The sequence below is a fragment of the Hyperolius riggenbachi genome, chromosome 1, assembly GCF_040937935.1.
Source record: "Hyperolius riggenbachi isolate aHypRig1 chromosome 1, aHypRig1.pri, whole genome shotgun sequence".
Lineage (NCBI taxonomy): Eukaryota > Metazoa > Chordata > Amphibia > Anura > Hyperoliidae > Hyperolius > Hyperolius riggenbachi.
Window position 1 is genome coordinate 125,440,662 of NC_090646.1, and position 21,731 is coordinate 125,462,392.

The 21,731-nt window shown below is 42.5% G+C and overlaps 1 protein-coding gene across 5 annotated transcripts in view; it reads right to left on the minus strand.

Annotated features, from left to right (window-relative positions):
- ATP8A1 (ATPase phospholipid transporting 8A1) overlaps window positions 1–21,731 on the minus strand; it is a 354,609-nt gene that overhangs the window by 278,957 nt on the left and 53,921 nt on the right. For 4 of the 5 annotated variants that reach the window (XM_068278517.1, XM_068278515.1, XM_068278516.1 and 1 more), the window contains exons 3-4: window positions 5,425–5,539; window positions 557–656 (exon numbers count right to left, since the gene is read on the minus strand). In XM_068278517.1, coding sequence (XP_068134618.1) covers window positions 557–656; window positions 5,425–5,539 — 215 coding nt within the window. Of the gene's footprint in view, window positions 1–556; window positions 657–5,424; window positions 5,540–13,738; window positions 13,758–21,731 lie in introns of those variants that run through there. The other variant, XM_068278518.1, reaches the window with a different exon arrangement.

Genomic DNA, 21,731 nt, shown 5'->3' on the forward strand with positions numbered 1-21,731 from the left:
AGTTGGATCCGATTGATAAAATCAGTCATGTCTGGTATTGCTCCTGATCGTTTCCGCGCTCGATTTCTCATAGTGGTGAATGGAAAAGGATAAGAAAAACGAATGAAGAGAATCTAGTGCAGAATCGAGTGGAAAAGACGATCGGCTCACAAAATCGCATGGAAAATCTTACCGTGTGTACCCAGAATTAGAAAAACGCAACAAACACACATCAGGCCCCCCCCTCCCTCCCCTTTGGCCACTATTTACATACACAGCGTTGTTTACCTGGCTAGAGTAATGAAATAATGTAAGCATAGAAGCTCTTCAGAATGCTGCAGATCTAGATAATGAGCACTTCTCAGGAAAAGACCACTGCAGTGAAAAGGCACAGCGTCCCTCAGAGGGGCCACATTTACATAACAGCTGTACCAGTCCAATTACAATAATGAAATATAAGTGTAATAGCTCTTTAAACGTACAGCATTTCCTCATCTCCAGGCAACATATGTCAGCTAATAAGGCAGCCAGGGCAGCACAGAGCCTGCAGAAGCTGGTTCAGCATTGGGACGCTCACCTGAAGCAAGGCAATGAACAGGAAAAACGAGTTGGCCGCTCTTCGGAATTGAGAGTACAGGAATCTTGGCAGGAAGGTGATGGGGTTGTATTTTGCAGTGCTAGGAAATACAAAAGAGAACAGCAGGACTTCAGTGGCAGAGTTATTTTACATTCCTACCATTAAAGGGCTATTACATACCACACACTGCTTCCATCAGCGCAGGCATTCAAAGGTCATCCGTCAACCTGAGATCAGGACAGCGCTCAATCTGCAAACTGCCAGCTCAGCTACAGGAGGAAACACTCATATGTCTGGGTAGTTTGTTTCTAAAGTTTTAAGTGTGTTCTTAAAGTGAACCAAAGGCGAGAGTGATATGTAGGTTGCCATATATAATTTCCTTTTAAACAATACTAGTTGCCTGGCAGCCCTACTGCTGCAATGGTGTCTGAATTACACCAGAAACAAGCATGCAGGTGACCTGGTCAGTTCTGGCAATAATGTCAAAAACACCTGATCTGCTGCATGCTTGTTCAGGGTCTATAGCTGAAAGCAGGGCCGGTTCCCTCATGAAGCAATGTGAAACATTAGCACCCGGTGCAGAGATTACAGGGGCAGCATGTTTGTACTGTGTTTACACTGACAGCATGAAGTCAGAGTAGGAGTAGAAGCAAGAGGAGAGAGGTGAAAAGGACATAATTTGGGAAAAAGCAGGTAGTTGTGCAGTGTGAGGAGTCTGACAGTGAGTGAGGAGGGGGAGGCAGGAAAGCAGCAGTGTTTCATTTGACTTGACTGAGGAGGAATGGAGTGGCTGAGGGTGAGCAGTTTGTCACAGACTGACAGCCAGCCTGTGTGATATTGTGTTGAGCTGCAGCATGTCATGTGAGAACATTAAATGAAGCAGAGTAAATTTTAGGGTGCTGTGCGATCATTCCAAATGGGGCCGTGCATCCTCACAAGTTTGCCTTAGGCAGCAAAGAGTCTAGAACCGGCCTTGGCTGAAAGTATTAGATTCAGAGGATCAGAAGGACAGCCAGGCAATGGGTATTGCTTAAAAGGAAATAAATATGGCAGGCTCCATATCACTGTCACCTTGGGTTCACTAAGTTTTTACTGCTTTCTTGAGGCCCAACAAGCAACAATTTCCATTATTAGCCATTTAAACAGGAAGTGGGGTTCTCTCCCCAAGAGTCACTGAGACCACAACATATAATATTCTTATTGTGTGTGTATACAGCACTGACATCTACTGAGTACATAGTCATGTAACCCAACATCCCTCAGAGGACCTTACAATCTAATCCTTACCATGGCCATAGTCTAATGCCCTACCATATTGTTATTAAGTATTTATATAGAGCTGAAATCATCTTTAGGACACAAGTCACTGACTGCCCCTCAGAGGAGCTCACAATCTAATCAATATCAGAGGGCTGGTGCACACCAGAGCGGCTCTGGAGAGTTTTTTAACATGCTTGCAGGGGGGAAACCGCTTGGCTAATGAAAGTGAATGGGATGGTGCACACCAGAGCGGTTCATTTATCCGCAAACTCGGGGGCTGCAGCATTTTTTAGATTTCTGAGGCGTTTCTGCCTCAATGTTAAGGTATAGGAAAGTGGAAAACCGCTCTGAAAAACGCTAGATCAGAGCGGTTTTCCAGGCCTTTTTGTTACAGAACCTGTTCAGTTACAGCTTTACTGTAACAATGTTTGAAATCTGCTACACAAAATCGCTCCACAAAACGCTAGGCATGTTTGGACGTCTCTAAACAAGCATAGAACCACTCTGAAATCTGCTTCAAAAACCTCTAGTGTTTTGCAGATCTGCTAGAGGTTTTTGGTGTGCCATCATCCTGCTCAGATCAAATACGCGTTTAATGAGACATTTTAGAACTCCTAACTTGTCCCCTCACTGCCGTCCCTCATTTCCTGTTGCCAGGAATATCAGTCCTAGGCACTTCAAGTAGCATAAAACTCAATATTAAACTCTTGTACCTACTAGACTATAGCTTACTAATTTTTTTATGTTTTTACATATATTTATTAAATATCCACTTATAATTGCCTGGTTGATCCTTCAGTGTCATGCTAGTAGAAAGTGCTAAGCAGAATCAAGCTCTGCATGGCACACTGTCACTTCTCCCAGTCTCCTCCTTCCTAGTGATGGGTTGCCATGGCACCAGCTGGCGCATCAATGGAGCTGAACTTTCACTGGCCCAAACACGATGTCAGCTACTGTGATGGTTTTGATGTAAAGCGGCCCATAGTGGCCCCGATTTTTGGTTTACCTAAAGGGAATCTGAACTGAAAATAAACTTATGATATAATGATTTGTATGTGTAGTACAGCTAAGAAATAAAACATTAAGATCAGATACATCAGTCTAATTGTTTCCAGTACAGGAAGAGTTGAGAAACTCCAGTTATCTATGCAAAAAAGCTATTAAGCTCTCCGACTAATGCTGGGAATACACGATTCGTTTTTGCCTTCGTTTAAACCTTCGTTTCGATTGTGCCTTTTGTCCTTCTCGATCCCGAAATAATCGAACATACAGTTAATATCACCACCCACGGTTTCGTTTTTTTTTCCGATTCTGATGGTTTCGTTTTTCCAATGATCGAAGGCTGCAAAGAAACGAAACGAAAATCCCTTTTTACAGGGACGGACTAACAAACGAATATATAATCGATCTGAACAGCCATCAAGCCTACCAATGGCTCGATTAGATGGATAAAGAGAGATAATATCAAACATGTTCGATCACTAGTCGTTCGTTTTTGGGGTCTATTAATCGAAACTATAATGAGATTATGACTATTTTCACATACGTTTTCAACACTCGATTCGTTTACCGAACGAAACGAAGGCTAAAACGAAGGCAAAAACGAAACATGTATTCCCAGCATAACTTAGTCGTGGAGAGGGCTGTTATCTGACTTTTATTATCTCAACTGTAATTGAACTGTTTACTTTTCCTCTGCTAGAGGAGATTTCATTACTTCACAGACTGCTCTGAAAGACTCATTTTGAATGCTGAGTGTTGTGTAATCTGCACATATTATAGAATAATGCAATGTTAGAAAAAACACCATATACCTGAAAATAAAAATATGAGAATATTTTCTTTGCTGCTAATCTTCTAGTAATTATTCATAGTACACAACCAATTCATTATATCATATATATTTTTTTCGCTTCAGTGTCTCTTTAAAGGACCTCTGTCGCGAAAATCTTAAAATTTAAAATACATGTTAACATATACAAATAAGAAGAATGTTTCTTCCGGAGTAAAATGAGCCATACAATTACTTTTCTCCTATGTTGCTGTCACTAACAGTAAGTAGTAGAAATCGGACATTACCGACAGATTTTGGACCAGCCCATCTTCTCATAGAGGGTTCTCAGGGTTTTCTTTATTTTTAAAAGCACTGAATGACAATTGCTCCATCCAACTGCCAAAAATATTTGCAGCGGGCAAGGAGGCTGGCCAGCACCTTTGTATAAATATTTTTCTGGGAATGTCTTTATAAAGAATAAAAGCCATGCTGAGAATCTCCTATAGAGAGATGGACTAACCCAAAACCTGTCGGTAATGTCAGATTTCTACTACCTACTGTGACAGCAACATAGGGGAGAAGTAATTTATGGCTCATTTTACTCTGGAAGAAATTTACTTCTTATTTGTATGCGTTTTTAAGATTTTCACGACAGTTCCTCTTTAAGAAAACATTTTAATGTGAGTGAAAAAAAGTAGAGTATTAAAGTTAAAAACATGGCAAAGAATATTTTTTGAGCAAAGTTCAACACATTCTTACAGTCAGCAAGGGCTTAACAACACGACTGATCACCACAGTAAAACAAAAACCAATTAGGAACAATCCATACATTGTGGATCCTGTGCAACAAGGAACCAACAATTGAAACACGCATGTAATGCTCATAGGGCTTGAGTCACAAAAGCATGATAATGCTCATCACACCCGCGCGTAATGGGTAATTTATTTCAATGGGCTGGTGCACACCAGAGCGGGAGGCGTTTTGCAGAAACGCATACTCCCGGGCTGCTGCAGATTTTGGATTGCGGAGGCGTTTCTGCCTCCAATGTAAAGTATAGGAAAACCGCAAACTGCTCTGAAAAACGGCCGTTCAGAGCGGTTTTGCAGGCGTTTTTGTTACAGAAGCTGTTCAGTAACAGCTTTACTGTAACAATATCTGAAATCTACTACATCAAAAACGCTTCACAAAACCGCAAAATGCTAGCTGAAACGCTACAGAAAAATAAGAAAAAGAGAGTTTCAAAATCTGCTAGCATTTTGCGGATCTGCGAGCGGGTTTTGGTGTGCACCGGGCCTGTATGTGTATTACATGCGTGTTTCATTTGTTGGGTGCTTTTGGACAGGACCCACAATGTGAGCATTTATCGATCCTAATTAGTTTCTTTGTTTTACTGAATACATGGATTTTAACTGGAGTACTGATATCACTCTTCGCTGTATGTGGTGTTGGTCAGTCATGTGTTGTTGAGCACTTAGTGATTGAGGATATGCCAGCCTAGCAGAAGGATTGCATCTCAGGGCTGAAAGGTGATGGTGCTACTACCTACATAGGGCACATTATTGGCCTCAATTCACTAAGCTTAACTCCTGTCTGTAATAACTCTTCAGAGCTGTTTTACAGTTATCACAATTATATCACCATGGTGATAACTGTAAAACAGCTCAGAAGAGTTATTAAAGACAGGAGTTAAGCTTAGTGAATTGAGGCCATTGTGAGAACACAGTCCATTCTGAAGGTATTTACACACACCATGCAGAAAACCTCCAATGCTGACAAACTTGGTCACTGCTGTCCATAAAACCATTATTCCCATACAAACACGCCAATCATTACCTCACATGGTTGTTGCAGAACTTTGTCAGCTGAGGCTGGTTAATGAAAATACTTCTCATTTCTTCCTGATCAGCAAGGGAAGTCTTCTCTGACACGTCATCCGTCTTTTCATAGCCTGTTGAGAAAAGATGGCATCACAGCTTTAATGTATACCACAGCTTATCGGAAATCACAAGACCGCTCCTAAACAATGGGAACACAGATTGCGGTGTTAATCGTTCCGACGGATTATATTACTCTGCTAAAGCCATTTAAGGTGGGGGACACTTGTCTTTCAGTTTTCTGCACACCATGCGAGTTTGTATGCATAAAAAGAAAAACCGCATGCAGTTCTTCACAACAGCTGGTGTAATTGATAGAGAAAACTGACAAATATCCTGCAGGATGTCATGCTTTTTTCTGCATGCAACATACACATTAAGTGTTAACTAGCTCATTGATTATACATGAATTATTTTTTCTGTGCAGAAACCGCTCAAGAAAATAGTCAAGTTAGTCCCCGGCCTTAAAGAAAAATAAAAGGCCAGAATCTTATATGTGCCATGTGTGATGTGAGAAATGTCAAGGTGGCTTAGTGGTAAGTAAACTTGCTAAACCCTAATCACTACTCCCTTTCTGTCTTCAAGGTCTGGTTTTTTTGTTTTGTTTTTTTTGCAAGGTTTTGGCCACAGAGCGCCTTAAAGGACAAAAGAAGTGAGAGGGATATGGAGGTAACCATATTTCCTTTTAAGCAATACCAGTTGCCTGGCTATCCTGCTGATCAAGCATGCATATATCACGTGTTTCTGACTAAATTAGCTGCATGCTTGTTTCTGGTGATTCAGACACCACTGTAGCCAAATAGATCAGCAGGGCTGGCAGGCAACTGGCAGCCTCCATATATACGGTACCTCTAGGCCTCAGAAGCCTTTTAATCCTCATGCCAAACTAACTCCAACACCCAAGGTAACCTGACTGTACAGCAGCATTTCCGTAGAGCTGTCTCGAACCTCAGATTTTAGGTTCGCGAACTTTCTGCAAAAGTTAAGTTCGCGCGAACTTTAATAGACTTCAATGGGGAGGCGAACTTTGAAAACTACAAACATTTATGCTGGCCACAAAAGTGATGGAAAAGATGGTTCAAAGCTCCAGGCCCACCTGCACTCCCCTCCAGGTATTGCATGTTGGCCTTGGGGCCCCGGCCAGTGAGAGAGGTCCGGGGCCCCTGGTCATTGTGCAAACCAATCGTGTGTTTTTAAACGTTTTCTTTCAGCTCTAGGACATGGTGGACAGGTGAGCGGTTAGGGAGGGACCCCTGTGGGAGGGATGCCTGCACGGGGCAATCTTGCGATGGCGTCCAACTGAAGCCTCCCACCTGAATGCTAATGGCTGCTAGATGTGGTATGGCAGGTAAAGGGTGTATGATAGTGCATCCTGATTGGCCGACGAGCACCTGCTGACCACTTAAATGTAGGTGGATGTACTGCTGCGTTCTATTGCTTGTGTGTGTTGGAGTGGGATACATGCCAAACGTCTCGAGGAAAAATCTGGATTTTACGCACAGCAGGGTTTAAGGGCAGAAATCACATTTTATTGCTAAATTGGAGGCCTAAAGTGCTTTAAAACATCTTGCATGTGTATACATCAATCAGGGAGTGTAATTAAGTGTACTGCTTCACACTGACAGACCAAACTCACTGTGTAACGCACCACAAACAGCTGTTTGTGTAATGATGGCCGTGCTGGACTGGTGCGCACCATGGCGAGATGCCAGCTGTCAGACGCCGGGCAAGGGAGTGACTGGCAGACATTGGCTTCTCCCGCTCAAAGATTTCCTTAACATACACCTGGCTGCTGCTGTGGGCAAAGGAGCAGGAATGGCTACCACCACACATCCAAAGGAAGGCAGCAGGCACGGCACGCAAGTCCCGACTCAGGGAGGTAGTGACGAAAAACAATACAGGAAGACTCTTTCGAGGCCCTGCTGTATATGAGACGAATCAACTTTAAATCCTTTAACGACAATCTGTTATGGAGGGCAAGTCTGCCATCCATTCAAGTGAAAGATATGCACTGACTGGTATAATAATACAATGTGCAGTCACAGATGCAGTGAAAGGTATGCACTGACTTGTATAATAATACAATGTGCAGTCACACAGATGCAGTGAAAGGTATGCAGTGACTGGTATTACAATACAATGTGCAGCTGTCACACAGATGCAGTTAACAGGTATGCACAGACTGGTATATAAAACAGCGTGTGGTCACACAGGTGCAGTGAACAGGTATGCAGTGACTGGTATTACAAATGTGCAGCTAACACACACACACACACACACACACACACACACACACACACACACACACACACACACACACACACACACACAGTTATGCAGTGGCTGGTATATAACACTGAGTGCGGTCACGTAGGTGCACTGAACAGGTATGCAGAGACTGGTATCAATACAATGTGTAGCTGTCAAACACACACACACACACACCGTGAACAGGTATGCAGTGACTGGTATATAATACTGAGTGTGGCCACGTAGGTGCACTGAACAGGTACGCAGTGACTGGTATAAATACGATGTGCAGCTGCGTGTCACACACACAGGTACCATGAACAGGTATGCAGTGTCTGGTATATAAAACTGCGTGCTGTCACGCAGGTGCAGTGAACAGGTATGCAGTGACTGGTATCAATACAATGTGCAGCTGACACACACACACACACACACACACACTGTGAACAGGTATGCAGTGACTGGTATATAATATAACACTGACTGTGGTCACGTAGGTGCAGTGAACAGGTATGCAGTGACTGGTATCAATACAATGTGTAGCTGTCACACACACATGTACCGTGAGCAGGTATGCAGTGACTGGTATATAATAGAACACTGAGTGTGGTCACGTAGGTGCAGTGAACAGGTATGCAGTGACTGGTATAAATACAATGTGCAGCTGCCTGTCACACACAGGTACCCTGAACAGGTATGCAGTGAACAGGTATATAATATAACACTGCGTGCTGTCACGCAGGTGCACTGAACAGGTATGCAGTGACTAGTATTACAAATGTGCAGCTGTCACACACACAAGTACCGTGAACAGGTATGCAGTGACTGGTATTCCAAATGTGCAGCTGTCACACACATGCAGTGAAAAGGTAGACACTGAATGTGCTGGGCCTGGCAGTGGCACAGTAGGAATTACCAAGGGCCAGCTGCGACTGACTGACAGGGCTGTATATGCATGTGTCAGTGGGCCACCGCAAAAATAAATAAATAAATAAATAAAAAAGAGATCACAAGAACAATATTAGCTCTCAAAAGAGCAGTTGTGGGGTGCTTTTTAGCAATAAGAATCAGCAAGGAGCAAGCTAACAAGCCTAACTAAGCTTTCCCTATGTCTACAGCAGGTTCCTCTCCCGTCTCTAATTACTGCAGCCACATCGAGTGAGGGAAACGGCCGACGCAATTGCCTTTTATAAGGGGAGGCTCTAGGAGGGAGTGTAGCCCGATTGGCTGCCCTGGGTCTGGTGACTAATGTAGAGGGTCAAAGTTGAGCCTAATAATGTAGTATAGGGGGCGGGTCGAACTCGCATATAGTTCACCGCGAACCACCGATGTTCACGCGAATCGGTTCGCCGGCGAAACCGTTAGGGCCATCTCTACATTTCAGCTCCAGAATGGCCATTATCAATTTTAACATGTGATGAGCAAACAATACGTTTGTACACATTACCATCATATGGTGCAGTGTGGCAGCCAAATACTCCACCTTCAGCATTCTGGTACAGTGTTACTCCTCTACAAGACATTTACATCCCTGCACCTGACACCATCATACACAGCCTCAATGCAGGAACAGTGACATTTTCAATTCTAATACAGAATACCAAGATATCTCCAACTTCGACTCCTCACTTCATGAAACCACCGACTCCAACTTCAGGTACCCAAAATTGCTCCGACTCCTTGCAGGACTATGGAGTGGGTACAAAAATCATCTGACTCCAACTGATTCCTTAGTTTATGAAACTTCGGACTCCAGGTACCCAAAAATTTTTGTGCATTTCCCAGGCAACCCACAACGGCACTGGACTGAATCAGTTCTATAAAAACAGCACATGGCCACACATGCCCAAATACACCACATCCGCGATAGCTTCCTGCACCAGTGGAAATGGATGCAAAGGTACGCGTGGCAGCCCGCCGACTCAGAGTCGGCTAAAACAAAACTAGCGGGCGGCGGGGGACTGGAGCAGCAGTGAGTAACTAGGAGGGCGCACGATGGCAGCATGGGGCTGGTAGAAGCACCAGGTAAGTGAAACTCATTTTTTTGGGTGGGGGGTGTGTTTAGGTTTCCTTTAATATTACGTTAACTGAAAGGGGTCAGCAACACCCCGCATAGTTATAAGTGGCACATCATGCTCAGGAAAGACAGGTCTGGTTCACACGGGGGCGCTTTTCATCGCTTTGCTGATCGCCGGCAACCAGCAAATCCTATGGTATCATTCTCACTGCAGCGTATGCGATTTGCATAAAACACGCTGCATGCAGCATCTTGGGGGCGATTGCAATGCGATTCTCATTATATTGAACAGGAATCGTAAATCACAGCAAAATTGCAAAATGTTAAGCTGCAAAACTGCAATGGCGATTAGCGCTCTAAGTGTGAACCAGCCCACAAAGCACCTACAGTGGGAAGGAGCACTTACAAATTAATCAGTGTCATTTATATAAGACCTCCCCTGCAAGAACAGCATCCTTGTAAATGTGCCATTTTTTAGATTACGGCCAATGTATACACTAGCTTTTACATTGAGCTTTTTTTCTCCACAAATCACAGGCAGAGTATTTCTTAATGATCCTCTATCAGTGTGTCTCACAATGGCCTGCTGAGATTATCTTGACATCTGACGTGTCGCTGGCATTCTGGTGAGGAGAGATCGGATTATGTGAGAAATGTCTGTCTCTACAAGAGTCAATGAGACAAGCTGCAACCAGAGAACAAGCATTAAGGTGATCACTGTGTGTCATGCAGTCGGAGCAAAGGCTGCTCTAAATAAAAGATACCACACACAAAACCTGAAGTAGACTTTCCCTCCCTCGATTTTGTCTCTGCCATGTCATACATACCTAAATAGCCTTGTTTCACAGAGTAACCAAGCAGCTCAGGGTGACCCAAACTACTAGGAATGTATAGGGGAATAAAAGGAACCAAAAAGCCCTCCTACTAAAAAAGCAAAGCTTGGTGTAATTGCCTTCTTAAAACAGGAAATTTGCAATAATTCAGTTATAAATGAACATTTGTGGTTACCCACAATGCACTACTACTAAATATGCAAATTATCCCTTTTAGCCTTGTTTCACTAATGCAGATTGCCATCTAAACCGGCTGGCCAGAGCTGCAGAATGTATTGTCTGTTTCAGGAGGGCTGCAATCCTGTTATCCAAAAAAATCCTAAAAACATTATTGCCATCTGACGCTTTTTTGGACTTTGAACAGTTGATTCCTACCTTTAAAAGGATACCCATACACTATTTCATTTGTGGTAGATTAAGTAAACGGTCAAGTAAAAGGTAAAGTACACCTGAACTGAGAGGGATATGATGGCTGCCAAATTTATTTCCTTTTAAAGGACAACTGAAGTGAGGGGGATATGGAAGCTGCCATATTTATTGCCTTTTAAACAATACCAGTTGCCTGGCTATCCAGCTGATCCTCTGTCCCTCATACTTTTAGCCATAGACCCTGAACAAGCATGCAGCAAATCGAGTGTTTGACATATTTGTCAGATCTGACAAGATTAGCCACATGCTTGTTTCTGGTGCTATCCAGACACTTCTGCAGCCAAACAGACCAAAAGGGTTGCCAGGCAACTGGTATTGTTTAAAAGGAAATATATATGGCAGCCTCCATATTCTTCTCACTTCAGTTGTCCTTTAAACAATACCATGGTGCCTGGCAGTCCTACTGATCTCTTTGGATGCAGTCGTGTCTGGATCATACACCTGAAACAAGCGTGCAGCTAATCCAGCAATACAGCTTTCTTCATCCAGTTTATAGCTTGTGTGGGTGGAGCATGAAGGGTGGGGCAATTAAACAAATGTAGCCAATATTTCTGGTTTATCTACAGTATTATATAATCAGACAAACTACATCTTGCAGGCCATATTAGACCCATTTAGTCTCTTTTACTGCCTAATTCTGATTGGACAATCCATGGCTTAGTACAGACTGGCAAAAAGTACAGTCAAGAAATGGGCATCTAAATATAGATTGTTGGAGTCACTCATCTCATGGCTTTGGACATCTTTTTCAGAACCACTGAACTGAGAGGTCAAATCCGAATATGTAATCTCAGCCTGGGAACTAATCTAATAATGGAAGTAATGCAGGTGTACAGAAGTCCTTGTATCTCCAGCTGAGCTAACTTCTCTCTGTAGTACTGCAGTAGCTATTGAGCGAAGTTGGGGAACAACAACGCATGCTCAGCTTCCTGCGTGTGATATAAGTGATGATGGGAAAGGATCAAGCAATATATGAACATTTTACAATCAAATTCCCAACTCTTAGCATTTAATTTTAATAAAATAATTGAAAAAACTGAAGTCCAGGCAAGTAAGACAAACCGCTTTGTGTACCCTGCAAGCCCATAATCTACTGCAGCATGTTTCAGTAATAAGGCAGCCATATACTTATATTATAGATTATCTGGTCACATGATCATAGTTGCCTCATTTTTAATTCAAGTGAGCTATGCAAAAGAGAGGCATTGTGTGTGCAGCCCACTACAGCCCCTGCATGTTTTACAGACGGGGAAAAAGGCGGGACTGCTGCTGTTAGCCACAACATGGATCTCTTAGAGGAGGGGCTTAGCTTTGGCTCATAAGGAACCACTCTACATACTCAAATCGTACTATACTTTTCCAGGTGTCAACAAATTTAACACCACTGTAAACAATTCAGCTACCCCAATAAGTTGTATCAGAAATCTGTGAAGTTTTACATTTGAAGAGAAAAAAAAGACAAATACTGCTGCAAAAGATGAACATTGCACTTTTACAGTTTTGGTTTCAACCTGGTTCTTAATTCATAGATTATAATTTAATATATAAGTAGAGTATACAGTAAGTAGAAGTATATAATAAGTAGATGTGAACAAGGTTTTTTTCTTTTAAAAATTCAATAGCTTTCAGAGACGAAATAGGCTATGTGGCTACACCTATTCTAACATTAATTATAGTTTGTGTATTTTAACAGCAATAATGAAAACTTCAGTTTGTCCATTTCATCACATCAGACATTAACTGGTAATAATTGTGTATATAATCTAAAATCAGTAGCTTTTACTATTTATACATCAGCATACCATTTACTTCTACTGTATATCCACACATGCGCTACCTGATGATCTGTTTGAGAAAATGTAAAGATTTCTCATGGGAAAGGTTCCATGAAAAATCTTTACTCAAATAGATCATCAGAAACGTCTGTATGGCTGTTATTGTGGTGAAACCCCTCCCTCAGTGTGATGTCATGACCATGGCCCTGACAGTTCCTGTCTGTGAACCTCAGAGCATTGTGGGAAATAACAGATGTTTCCAACTGCCAAGCATGCAGAATCTCCCTTTGCGGAATGTTCATTACTGAGAGTTCTATGCACAGACTTCACTTGGCAGCACTAAAGATGCCGCCACCATTGATACATTTCAGAATATAAATCAGGAAGAGGAAACATTTCACAATGGGCAGACTTAATACATAATCTATAAATTAATATTATAAAAATAAGCAATTTTATTCATGATGTTATTTTCACCATAGCTCCTCTAATGATTGCTTCAGACAACAATCACTATGTTTGTACATAAAGTTGACCACCACCAAGAGCTATATGTTTTAGTTTTGGATTGGAATTATTAGGCCAGAAACCCACTAGAAGCGATTTCTAAGCGCTAGTGATTTGAAAAAGCTCTTGCTAATGCAATGCTATGGGGGATTTTTATAAAATCACATCGCTCAAGTGGGATCACTCCCATAGCAGTACATTAGCAAGAGCTTGCAAATCACAAAGCGCTCAGATCAGAAAATCGCTCCTAGTGGGTTTCTGGCTTCAGTCTATCTTTTTGTGAGAAGAAATGGACAAAACTCTCCAATAGAAAAAAAAAATAAAAAGGCAAATGTTTAAGTGTACACTGCATGACTACTGTTTTTAATACAGATTAACAGGAAGGCCGCTGTAAACCGGTGATACACTGTAGCACCCAATCCACCCATTGCCACCCATAGTTACACTAAGATGTTTCTAAACCTGGTTTTCAACTTCAGAGGTGATCTGAAAGTCCTATGTTGACTTCCATGCCATCCTCTGCACTGGCAAAGAGAGAGCTAGTCAGATACCATCTCTGGATTACAATCTCTCCTCCAAAGACCAGAACTGAAGTGAGTGTGATTAGCAGACCAAACGAGACTTCTTTCACAACTGTCTCACATCCCAGGGGTTACTGCAGGGTGAGAGTAAAAGAGACCACGTCCTCTTCCAATCAGGAACAGTGTGTGGGAAGGGGAGTGTCAGCAATAGCCACACCCCCTCCCAGAAGTCACTGCAGGAAGCTAGATTTTTTCTCTTTCATTTTCTGGGTGTTTGATTTCCATGTCCATCTGCTTCCTACTGTACATCACCTGTGTAATTAGTTTGCCAGCTTTCATTATTACACATTATGTACATGTGAATGTCAGGCTTACCAGGTATTTGCCTGGAGATTTAAAATGTGAGCACAATCCCTTATGTATTTTTTTTAAAGGGCTCCATTTGTTTGTTTTTACATGCCCTGATCTGCAGTAATGTAGCTTGTGTTTGCATTACTAAATCATTGGGATCAGCAATGGCTGCAAAGCAAACAGCTGTGGAAAAAATCCAACGCCTTCCCCTTTCCCCACACACAAGACCGGCAGGCGCTCTTACCACAGCGAAGGAAAGAGAACCAGTAACATTAAAGGTCAAATATCTTACACAATACTGCAGTCGTTAGCATAGCCATAGTGAAACTGTTGGATGTGTAATCTAATTACGGTAAACCTAGCAGTTTCAAAAGCAAGAAAAAAAACCCGAATACACAAGTCCAAATTTACAACAATTCAGGTCCTGCGCAGAAATGAGGAGCGGTTTAGTTCTTTAACCGTCTTCTTAATACAAACTAGGATTAAATTTAAGCCTCCATTGTACACAGAACTTATAATAAGTGTACTTGAACATTAAATTATTTCAGCTGATATACTGAGGAGGCACAGCAGACAGGGCAGAGAATTGCACGGACTATGCCTTTTCTCATTCTTATTTTCAGTTTAAGGGGCTGCACTTTGAACCAAGGTGACATGTGACATGATGTAATGACGTGTATGTACGGTGCCAAGCACACAAATGACTATGCTATGTTCCTTTTTTTTTTTCTTTCTATGCCTGAAAAAGTTAAAAATCAGTTGTGGAAGTAACCGTTTCTGTCCGGGTTGGGACTGGGTCAGACTATAGCACAGCCCTCACTGATTAGGAATTACAGCCATAAAACACTTTCCTGTCAGTAAATGTCTTCTAAGAGCAGGAAAGAGATTAAAAAAAAGGGTCAGTAATTCAGATTTGAGCACTGCCATACTTCAATGAAGGTGTCGTTGTGCAGAGACAATGAAACCATGAAAACTTAAAATCTAGATTTAAATCCTCTAATAAAACCCTACTGTCTCTGCGTCCCATGTCCCTGTGTGTCCCCCACATGCGCTCTGCGCATGTGCAGGGACGCAGAGACATTGAGGGAGAGTGATGCGTGGCGAGCAATGACGGTCGAAGGGGTGGACGGGCCGGCGGGCGCATCGTGCATGCGCGCGGCGGAAATATGCGTGCGCATGCGCAGTGACAGACCTAGCCCATTTTTAAATGGACTTAGGTCCACTAGTACGGAATAAAACTTGGGTATCTAAAAATAAATAAATAAAAAATAAAATAAAAAGCGGCATATTAAGGAGAAGGAGGATAGATACTATTGTTTATCTCATCAGTTTATTTTAAACTCGGATGTCTAAAGTGTAAACAGTGGCCATGTCAGTCACTGTAACATAAAATCTGGCGCATTCAGCTTCCACACAAAGAAATAATAACCTTGTACACTTTTCAGCACTATCTGGCTGCCACTGCTTTCTGACTGCCTCATCTACATAGATAGATAAAGCACTGATTAATAACTCTTGCAATGAAAAAAAAAAAAAAAAAAAACAGAAGGTGAACACAGGCAAAGTCAGAGTAGTATATATGTACTGTATGTAACTATGTTTGTCTCATGTCACATGCCAGTTCAGGCATGCTTTAAAGTGAACCTCCAGACTAAAAATCGACTGCATCAGAACTTTGTTTCTCTTATACAAGCCTCATTTTTAGCTGCACAGAAGAAAACTGCCCGGGTTTATTTCCCTGATGCTGTGCAAAGCATGATGGGATTTCTGATGTTCTCGTTCTGCTGTTTTGGTGCAATTTTTTTTTTTTTTACATTTTGAATTTGACATTTGAAGCCTAGCGCATGCAGCTGGGAGGGGTTATCAGGACACAGGACAGTTGGAACTGTGCCTTATGCTCCTTGTCACCTTTCAACCAAAAAGATGGCTGCCCCCATGACAAAGATGGCTGCCCCCATGACATCACAAACATTTGCCTGTTCTTTTAAAACCGGGTGGGTAAGAGATTTTATTACCTATCTATTCTAATTAACATAACTAATGTAACTTGATGACTGAAGTTCCCCTTTAAGGTTAAAGACGTTGTGAATAAGGTATGGACTAATAAAGTCTACATGCTATATGACCATCACAGCTTACGCCATAGAGTCACGCTCACTGTGAATACAAACATAATGGTATCAAAGCTCACAGATTAACCAGAAGCTTGCCAGACCGGTTCTGGGAATATCCACATTCCATAAAGCTTTACACTGAAAGCAATACTACCTGCTATGCAACCCCCGTCAAAGGGAACCTTAAGCGAGAAGTATATGGAGACTGACATTTTTTTCTCCTTTTAAGCAATACCAGTTGCCTGGCAGCCATACTGATCCTCTGCCACTAATACTTTTAACTATATTTAACAAATCACTAGTAAAACGACAGAAATCGCTTAGCAAAATCGCTCCAAAAACTCTAGCATTTGCGTTTAAGCCTAGAGATTTTGGTGTGCACTAATAATGAATATGGCAGCTTCCATGCACTTCTCACTTCAGGTTCCCTTTAACCTCCTTAGCTGTAAAACCGAGCTAGTGGAAAACCGCAGCTCAGATCGGTTTTGGAATCAATAAATTGACAACCAAATTTATGCACCTGCCTAATTTTGTTTAAACAATTATTGCGCACTTTCTATAAATGCAATAAACTTAATTTCACTTCTCAAATATCACTGTGTGTATCTCCTATATGATATATTAAACTGACTTTTTTATCGTAACAACCAACGATTTATACAGGAAAATCATGACAATTAACAAGGTTGCCCAAACTTTCGCATCCCACTGTAGTCCTATTTTATGCTCCAAACTCCTATTTCTTCATTGGAAATTATTTCAGGCAACACGTTGTTTTTTTTGTCAAGCTCAATAATATTTTCCCGAAAAATCGTTTGCCTACAAATAAATTACCCAATAAGTGCAGAGTGTGCTTTGTGAAATTCTTGGCCACTAGCAGCCTTTTCTACTTCACAATTAATGTGGCTGGCTGCAGTGCATGCAATACCTGTACTATATACACATTGTTTCAAGAAAATTAATTGACTGTTGGATTTTTATTTTTATTTTTGGCCAATGACTGTTGGATTGTTGAAAGAGACTTAGCAACTACTGTACTGTATTTTTACCCATTGTTTCTCATTGCCATCAGTAGCAGTACCCCTTGGGATGTCCTCTGGCCTTTTCCTTCCGCACCTAGGTCCTCCTTTTCTCCCCTGTGCCCACTTTTATCAGGCTTGTCAGCCATTAATCATGAAGGGAAGGGGCCACATCTGCTGAAATGGTGACGCCTACGGCACACGCATTTAAGCTCAAGATGCGTCTCCCTCCACGTCTGTGTAAGGTGCGTTCCCGTCTCCTCGTCATACACCGCTCCTGGGTAGAGAGCGAGAGAGCTGTCACGTGACGAACAACTGTGCGGACACTAATCACTGGCACAGAGCCGAAATCCGCAACAAGCGCATAGCACGAGAGGACATACGTAGCATGCTCAAACATGCTGTTCTCCTGTGCACGGCTCCTGACTGGAGTGTACGACTCGCATGCACACCGCTGTGCCCAGGAAGTAGTTGCTTCCATATTTGTTGTTTATAAACAGTATATAAACATATCTTTTTAGAGCCAGGATTGCATCAGGGATCGGCAAAAGGGGTGAATGAGGCCAGGACAGAAAGGATCCCCCTGGCATGTTTATTTATATAGAAGATATCACCCAGATAATACAATGAATGCTGTTATTCTAACTATAGTTAAAGCAAAATCATAACCACTTAGCCACCAAAGTTCAAAAGAAGAATCCAATTGAAAATGCTCTAGATCCAAACAATAGTTCACAGTTCATGCAGATATGAGCAACATAGAAGAAACCATAACACAAGTCCTGTTTGGGCAACATGTGACCAGGTTTTCCCAAGATCCACTTAAAAACATTTGGTGCATTGGCCTTTTCCCTTGTTACCCCTACTCTATGGAGTTCACTTCCACAGTTGGTGCAAAAGGATCCATCTAGGAGTAGCTTTAAAAACCTAAAAACCCACCTCTTTTCCCGAACCTTGAGACAACAGAAAATGGGATAGGATACAGCTCTCCCCAGAAAGAGAAGCGCGCAAAAAAATACTTATCTCAATGGGCTGGCTCTTCTCTGCACCTACAAAATGGCTTGTTATGGCCCAAAATAGGTGTGCCATTGTGGTTACCGTTATCGAGTTAAAGTTACCATGAACCCATATACTACCACCACCATTAGGAATTATTGATTTGTAATAGGAGCCTTCTTTTGCACATGTTGACAAGTAGCCAACATTTTTTTTTTTTTAACTGCCTTGAGAAAAATAAACAGCATTTATTGAATTTACTGGCGGGATCTCCTGTCCAGGTAACAGCTGTATTTTTTGGACTATAAGACTCACCTTTTCTACCCCAAAATGTCAGGGGTGGGTGGGGAATCGCTGCGTCTTATAGTCCAAATGCAGGGAGTTCCTGACTTGTGAATGCCTGCCAATACGAACCTCCAACCTGCCGCAATGTCGGGGACTCCCTGAACTGTGCCCATGCAAAGGAGGACACAGGGGGACAAACTGAGGACACAGGTGGAAACGAAGGGGCATAGAAAAGGACACAAGGGGGACACAAAGGGGCACAGAGGAGCATACAAGGAGGACAGGAGCGGACACAAGGACGACAGAAGCAGACACATGGGGACAGAGGAGGACACAGGGAGACACAAGAGGTACAAGAGGGCATGAAGTACAAAGGGGGCATAATCCACAAGATGCCCCTTCACCATGGATGCACCAGGATTAGTATATATTTTTTTCCCCTGGTTTTTGTCCTCTAAACCTAGGTGTGTTATGGTCAGGAGCGTCTTATAGTTCGAAAAATATGTTACGTCTTTCTCTGTGTTAGTCACGTTGGAGGAAATGTAGGAAAGTAAGTATGCAGTCACACTGCACAGGCTGTCACCTGTATGGAGATGCACTGTAGCCACTTGGAGACACCTGTCAGTAAAGCCGCCCTGCAGGAAGTGAGGGAAGGAATGGTGAGCGCACAAGCTTTCATTTCCTTATAAATGGATGTGACCTCCCAGGCATCTGAACATCACCGCTGACAGTTTAATTTAATCCTCACATCGATCCCATCAGTGTGAAAACCGGCTTCCGTAAACACTTGAAAAACAGTTCAGGGTTTTATAGAAACTACAACCTTCCAATAAGGAAATGGTTGTCACCGAGTGGCTTGGCAACTTTACAGTGGTTTGTTTTAGCTCCTAGTATTTACAGTATTTACGGTGTCTGAAAAAGACAAATCCTGTGCAATACTTTGAGTGTAAAATGTTCAACATGCAGCAAGCTTTCAAACCACTTTTACTATATCTAGGCACACTAAGCAACTTCGCAGATATAAGCTTTTCTCTGTGCTATGTGTTAGAATTTAAGTATGATATGCTTGAATTCAGAGGCCTCAGTCACTTTACCTAATTGGTTTAGTAAAAGTACTTGCTCTGCAGAGAGTCTCTTTCAAGAACTTACGAGGCCAAAATGGCTAAAAAAAAGCCAAGTACCTGCAAGATGTTTAAATGCACGGAGGACGCCGTCCGCACCCTCCGTGCAGTTCCGGCGGGTCCCCTTCCTGAAAATCGCTCCCCGTGCCGATTGCGACCCCACAGGCCGGGTCGGGCTCTCATGCTGCTCCTAATGTGGCCGCCAGAGCTGTCCGCGGCTGCGCAGTCCGCATTGCCGCGAGTGCGGCTGCGCAGCTCTAGGGCCAACCCCTCCGATCCACGCTGCAGTGCGTGGTTCTGATACAGCCTTGGGAGTTCCAGTGCAATGTTCTACTGAAAATCAGAACTGTCTTTATTTATCTCTAAGATAAATTCTTCTTAAAGGACTTACGAGGCCAAAATGGCTAAAAAAGCCAAGTACCTGCAAGGCTGTATCAGAGATATCCAGTGCAGAGGCCAGACCAGCTGGCGACGAACAACAAACATGAGCCAAATATTCTTACAAGTACATTAAACAAAACAACCGGACAGGTCATTGGAAAATGGAATTTTCCAGTACATGCGCAGTAAAAGACTGTGCTTGTCATGATATCACGGGTTCTTATCAGCCAATAGCAGGCGACGAGTTATTGATCCGTCCCTGCTCAGATGATGTCACATTTAACTCTTTAGAGGTCAGTATAAGAGGAGCAAACGTGGGCTCCCGGGGCAGCTTCTGACTGAGGACTTATTCACTCCTTTTCCTACTTTTATTCTACATGATCTGTATGCTGTATATATATGCCTAGCATAGATGCATAGAAGTAACTAAGAGAGGCCTGATCTAGCTATTAGAGACTGTTTGCTTTGCCAAGGTTAGATATTGCTGCTGAACATTTCTGTATATTTGTTTTACAAATAAACTCGAACTTTGACGACGTCTACGAACTCCTATCTCCTATGCTGTATGCTGTGATGAGAGTCAAGTTATCATACTTCCTGTGATATGGTGCCGAACGAAGGTGTAGTGTTTTTGCCAATAGCAACCAACGTATAGAGTCTTACACTATGAAAATTGTCATTACAGACCAAGGCTTTTTGTTTTTAAACATTACTATTTTAGCCATCGATCTAAAGCAGATTTGATCACTATGACTGAATCTGCTAGAAATCGCCAACGCAAAATTGCTTTATCGATTTCTATTCCTAAGTGATCGATTTTGTTGATCGCACAGGACAGAAAATTCTGCCCGATCGGCGATTGGTTGGGAGTGCCAGCAGTGTTGGATTTGGCGATGACCGATGCAGTGTTATTGGAAGTACTCATCTGCCCTGCTGAAGTGTCCTCCCGTGTCCAGTGTCTTTACTCCATGCCTCCTGCCTGTGTCTTCTACTCTCCCTCTCATGTAACACTGAAGTGCTGAAGTTTGAACACTAGAGGTCCAGGCAGCATACACACCAGACCTCTAGTGTTTTAACTTCAGTGCAAGATTTACTTCAGGCGTTAATTACCATTCTTTCTCCTCTTGACAGCACCAAATTACCGGTACTGCCCAAGCACTGCTATAGCCGTAATTTCCATTATGGCCTAGGATGGCGACTAGCGTGCTCAAGTTTCCTGCGGTGTTTTTGCCTGACTTGATGTACAGTGACAAGCACACATGTAACTCTCTGGCACTCTAGGCTGCACTGCTCTCTTTTACGGCACAATATTTAACCTAATGAAGCAGCTTATGCTGTGACATGCATTGTCCCTAAAACACGGAATGTAAATAAACAGTTTTGAACCTTACACTAGAGTCATCTTCCAGAAGGTAGGATCACGCTTACCTTAACTACTTGAAACATGAACCGAGTGAATTTAAAACACAGGATGTACCTGCAAATGATTATTATAAACTTTCCTCGCAGTTTTCTTTTAACAATGACGCCTTCCAATTCTGACAGGATCTTGTCAGAACTGAAAGCCTTAGCGAGCCGTTTCCACTACATCAGTTGCTGTCAGTTATAACTGAAAGGACAACTAATGTGCAAGGCAATGTCCATGTTTCCCTATGGCTCAAGTGGGC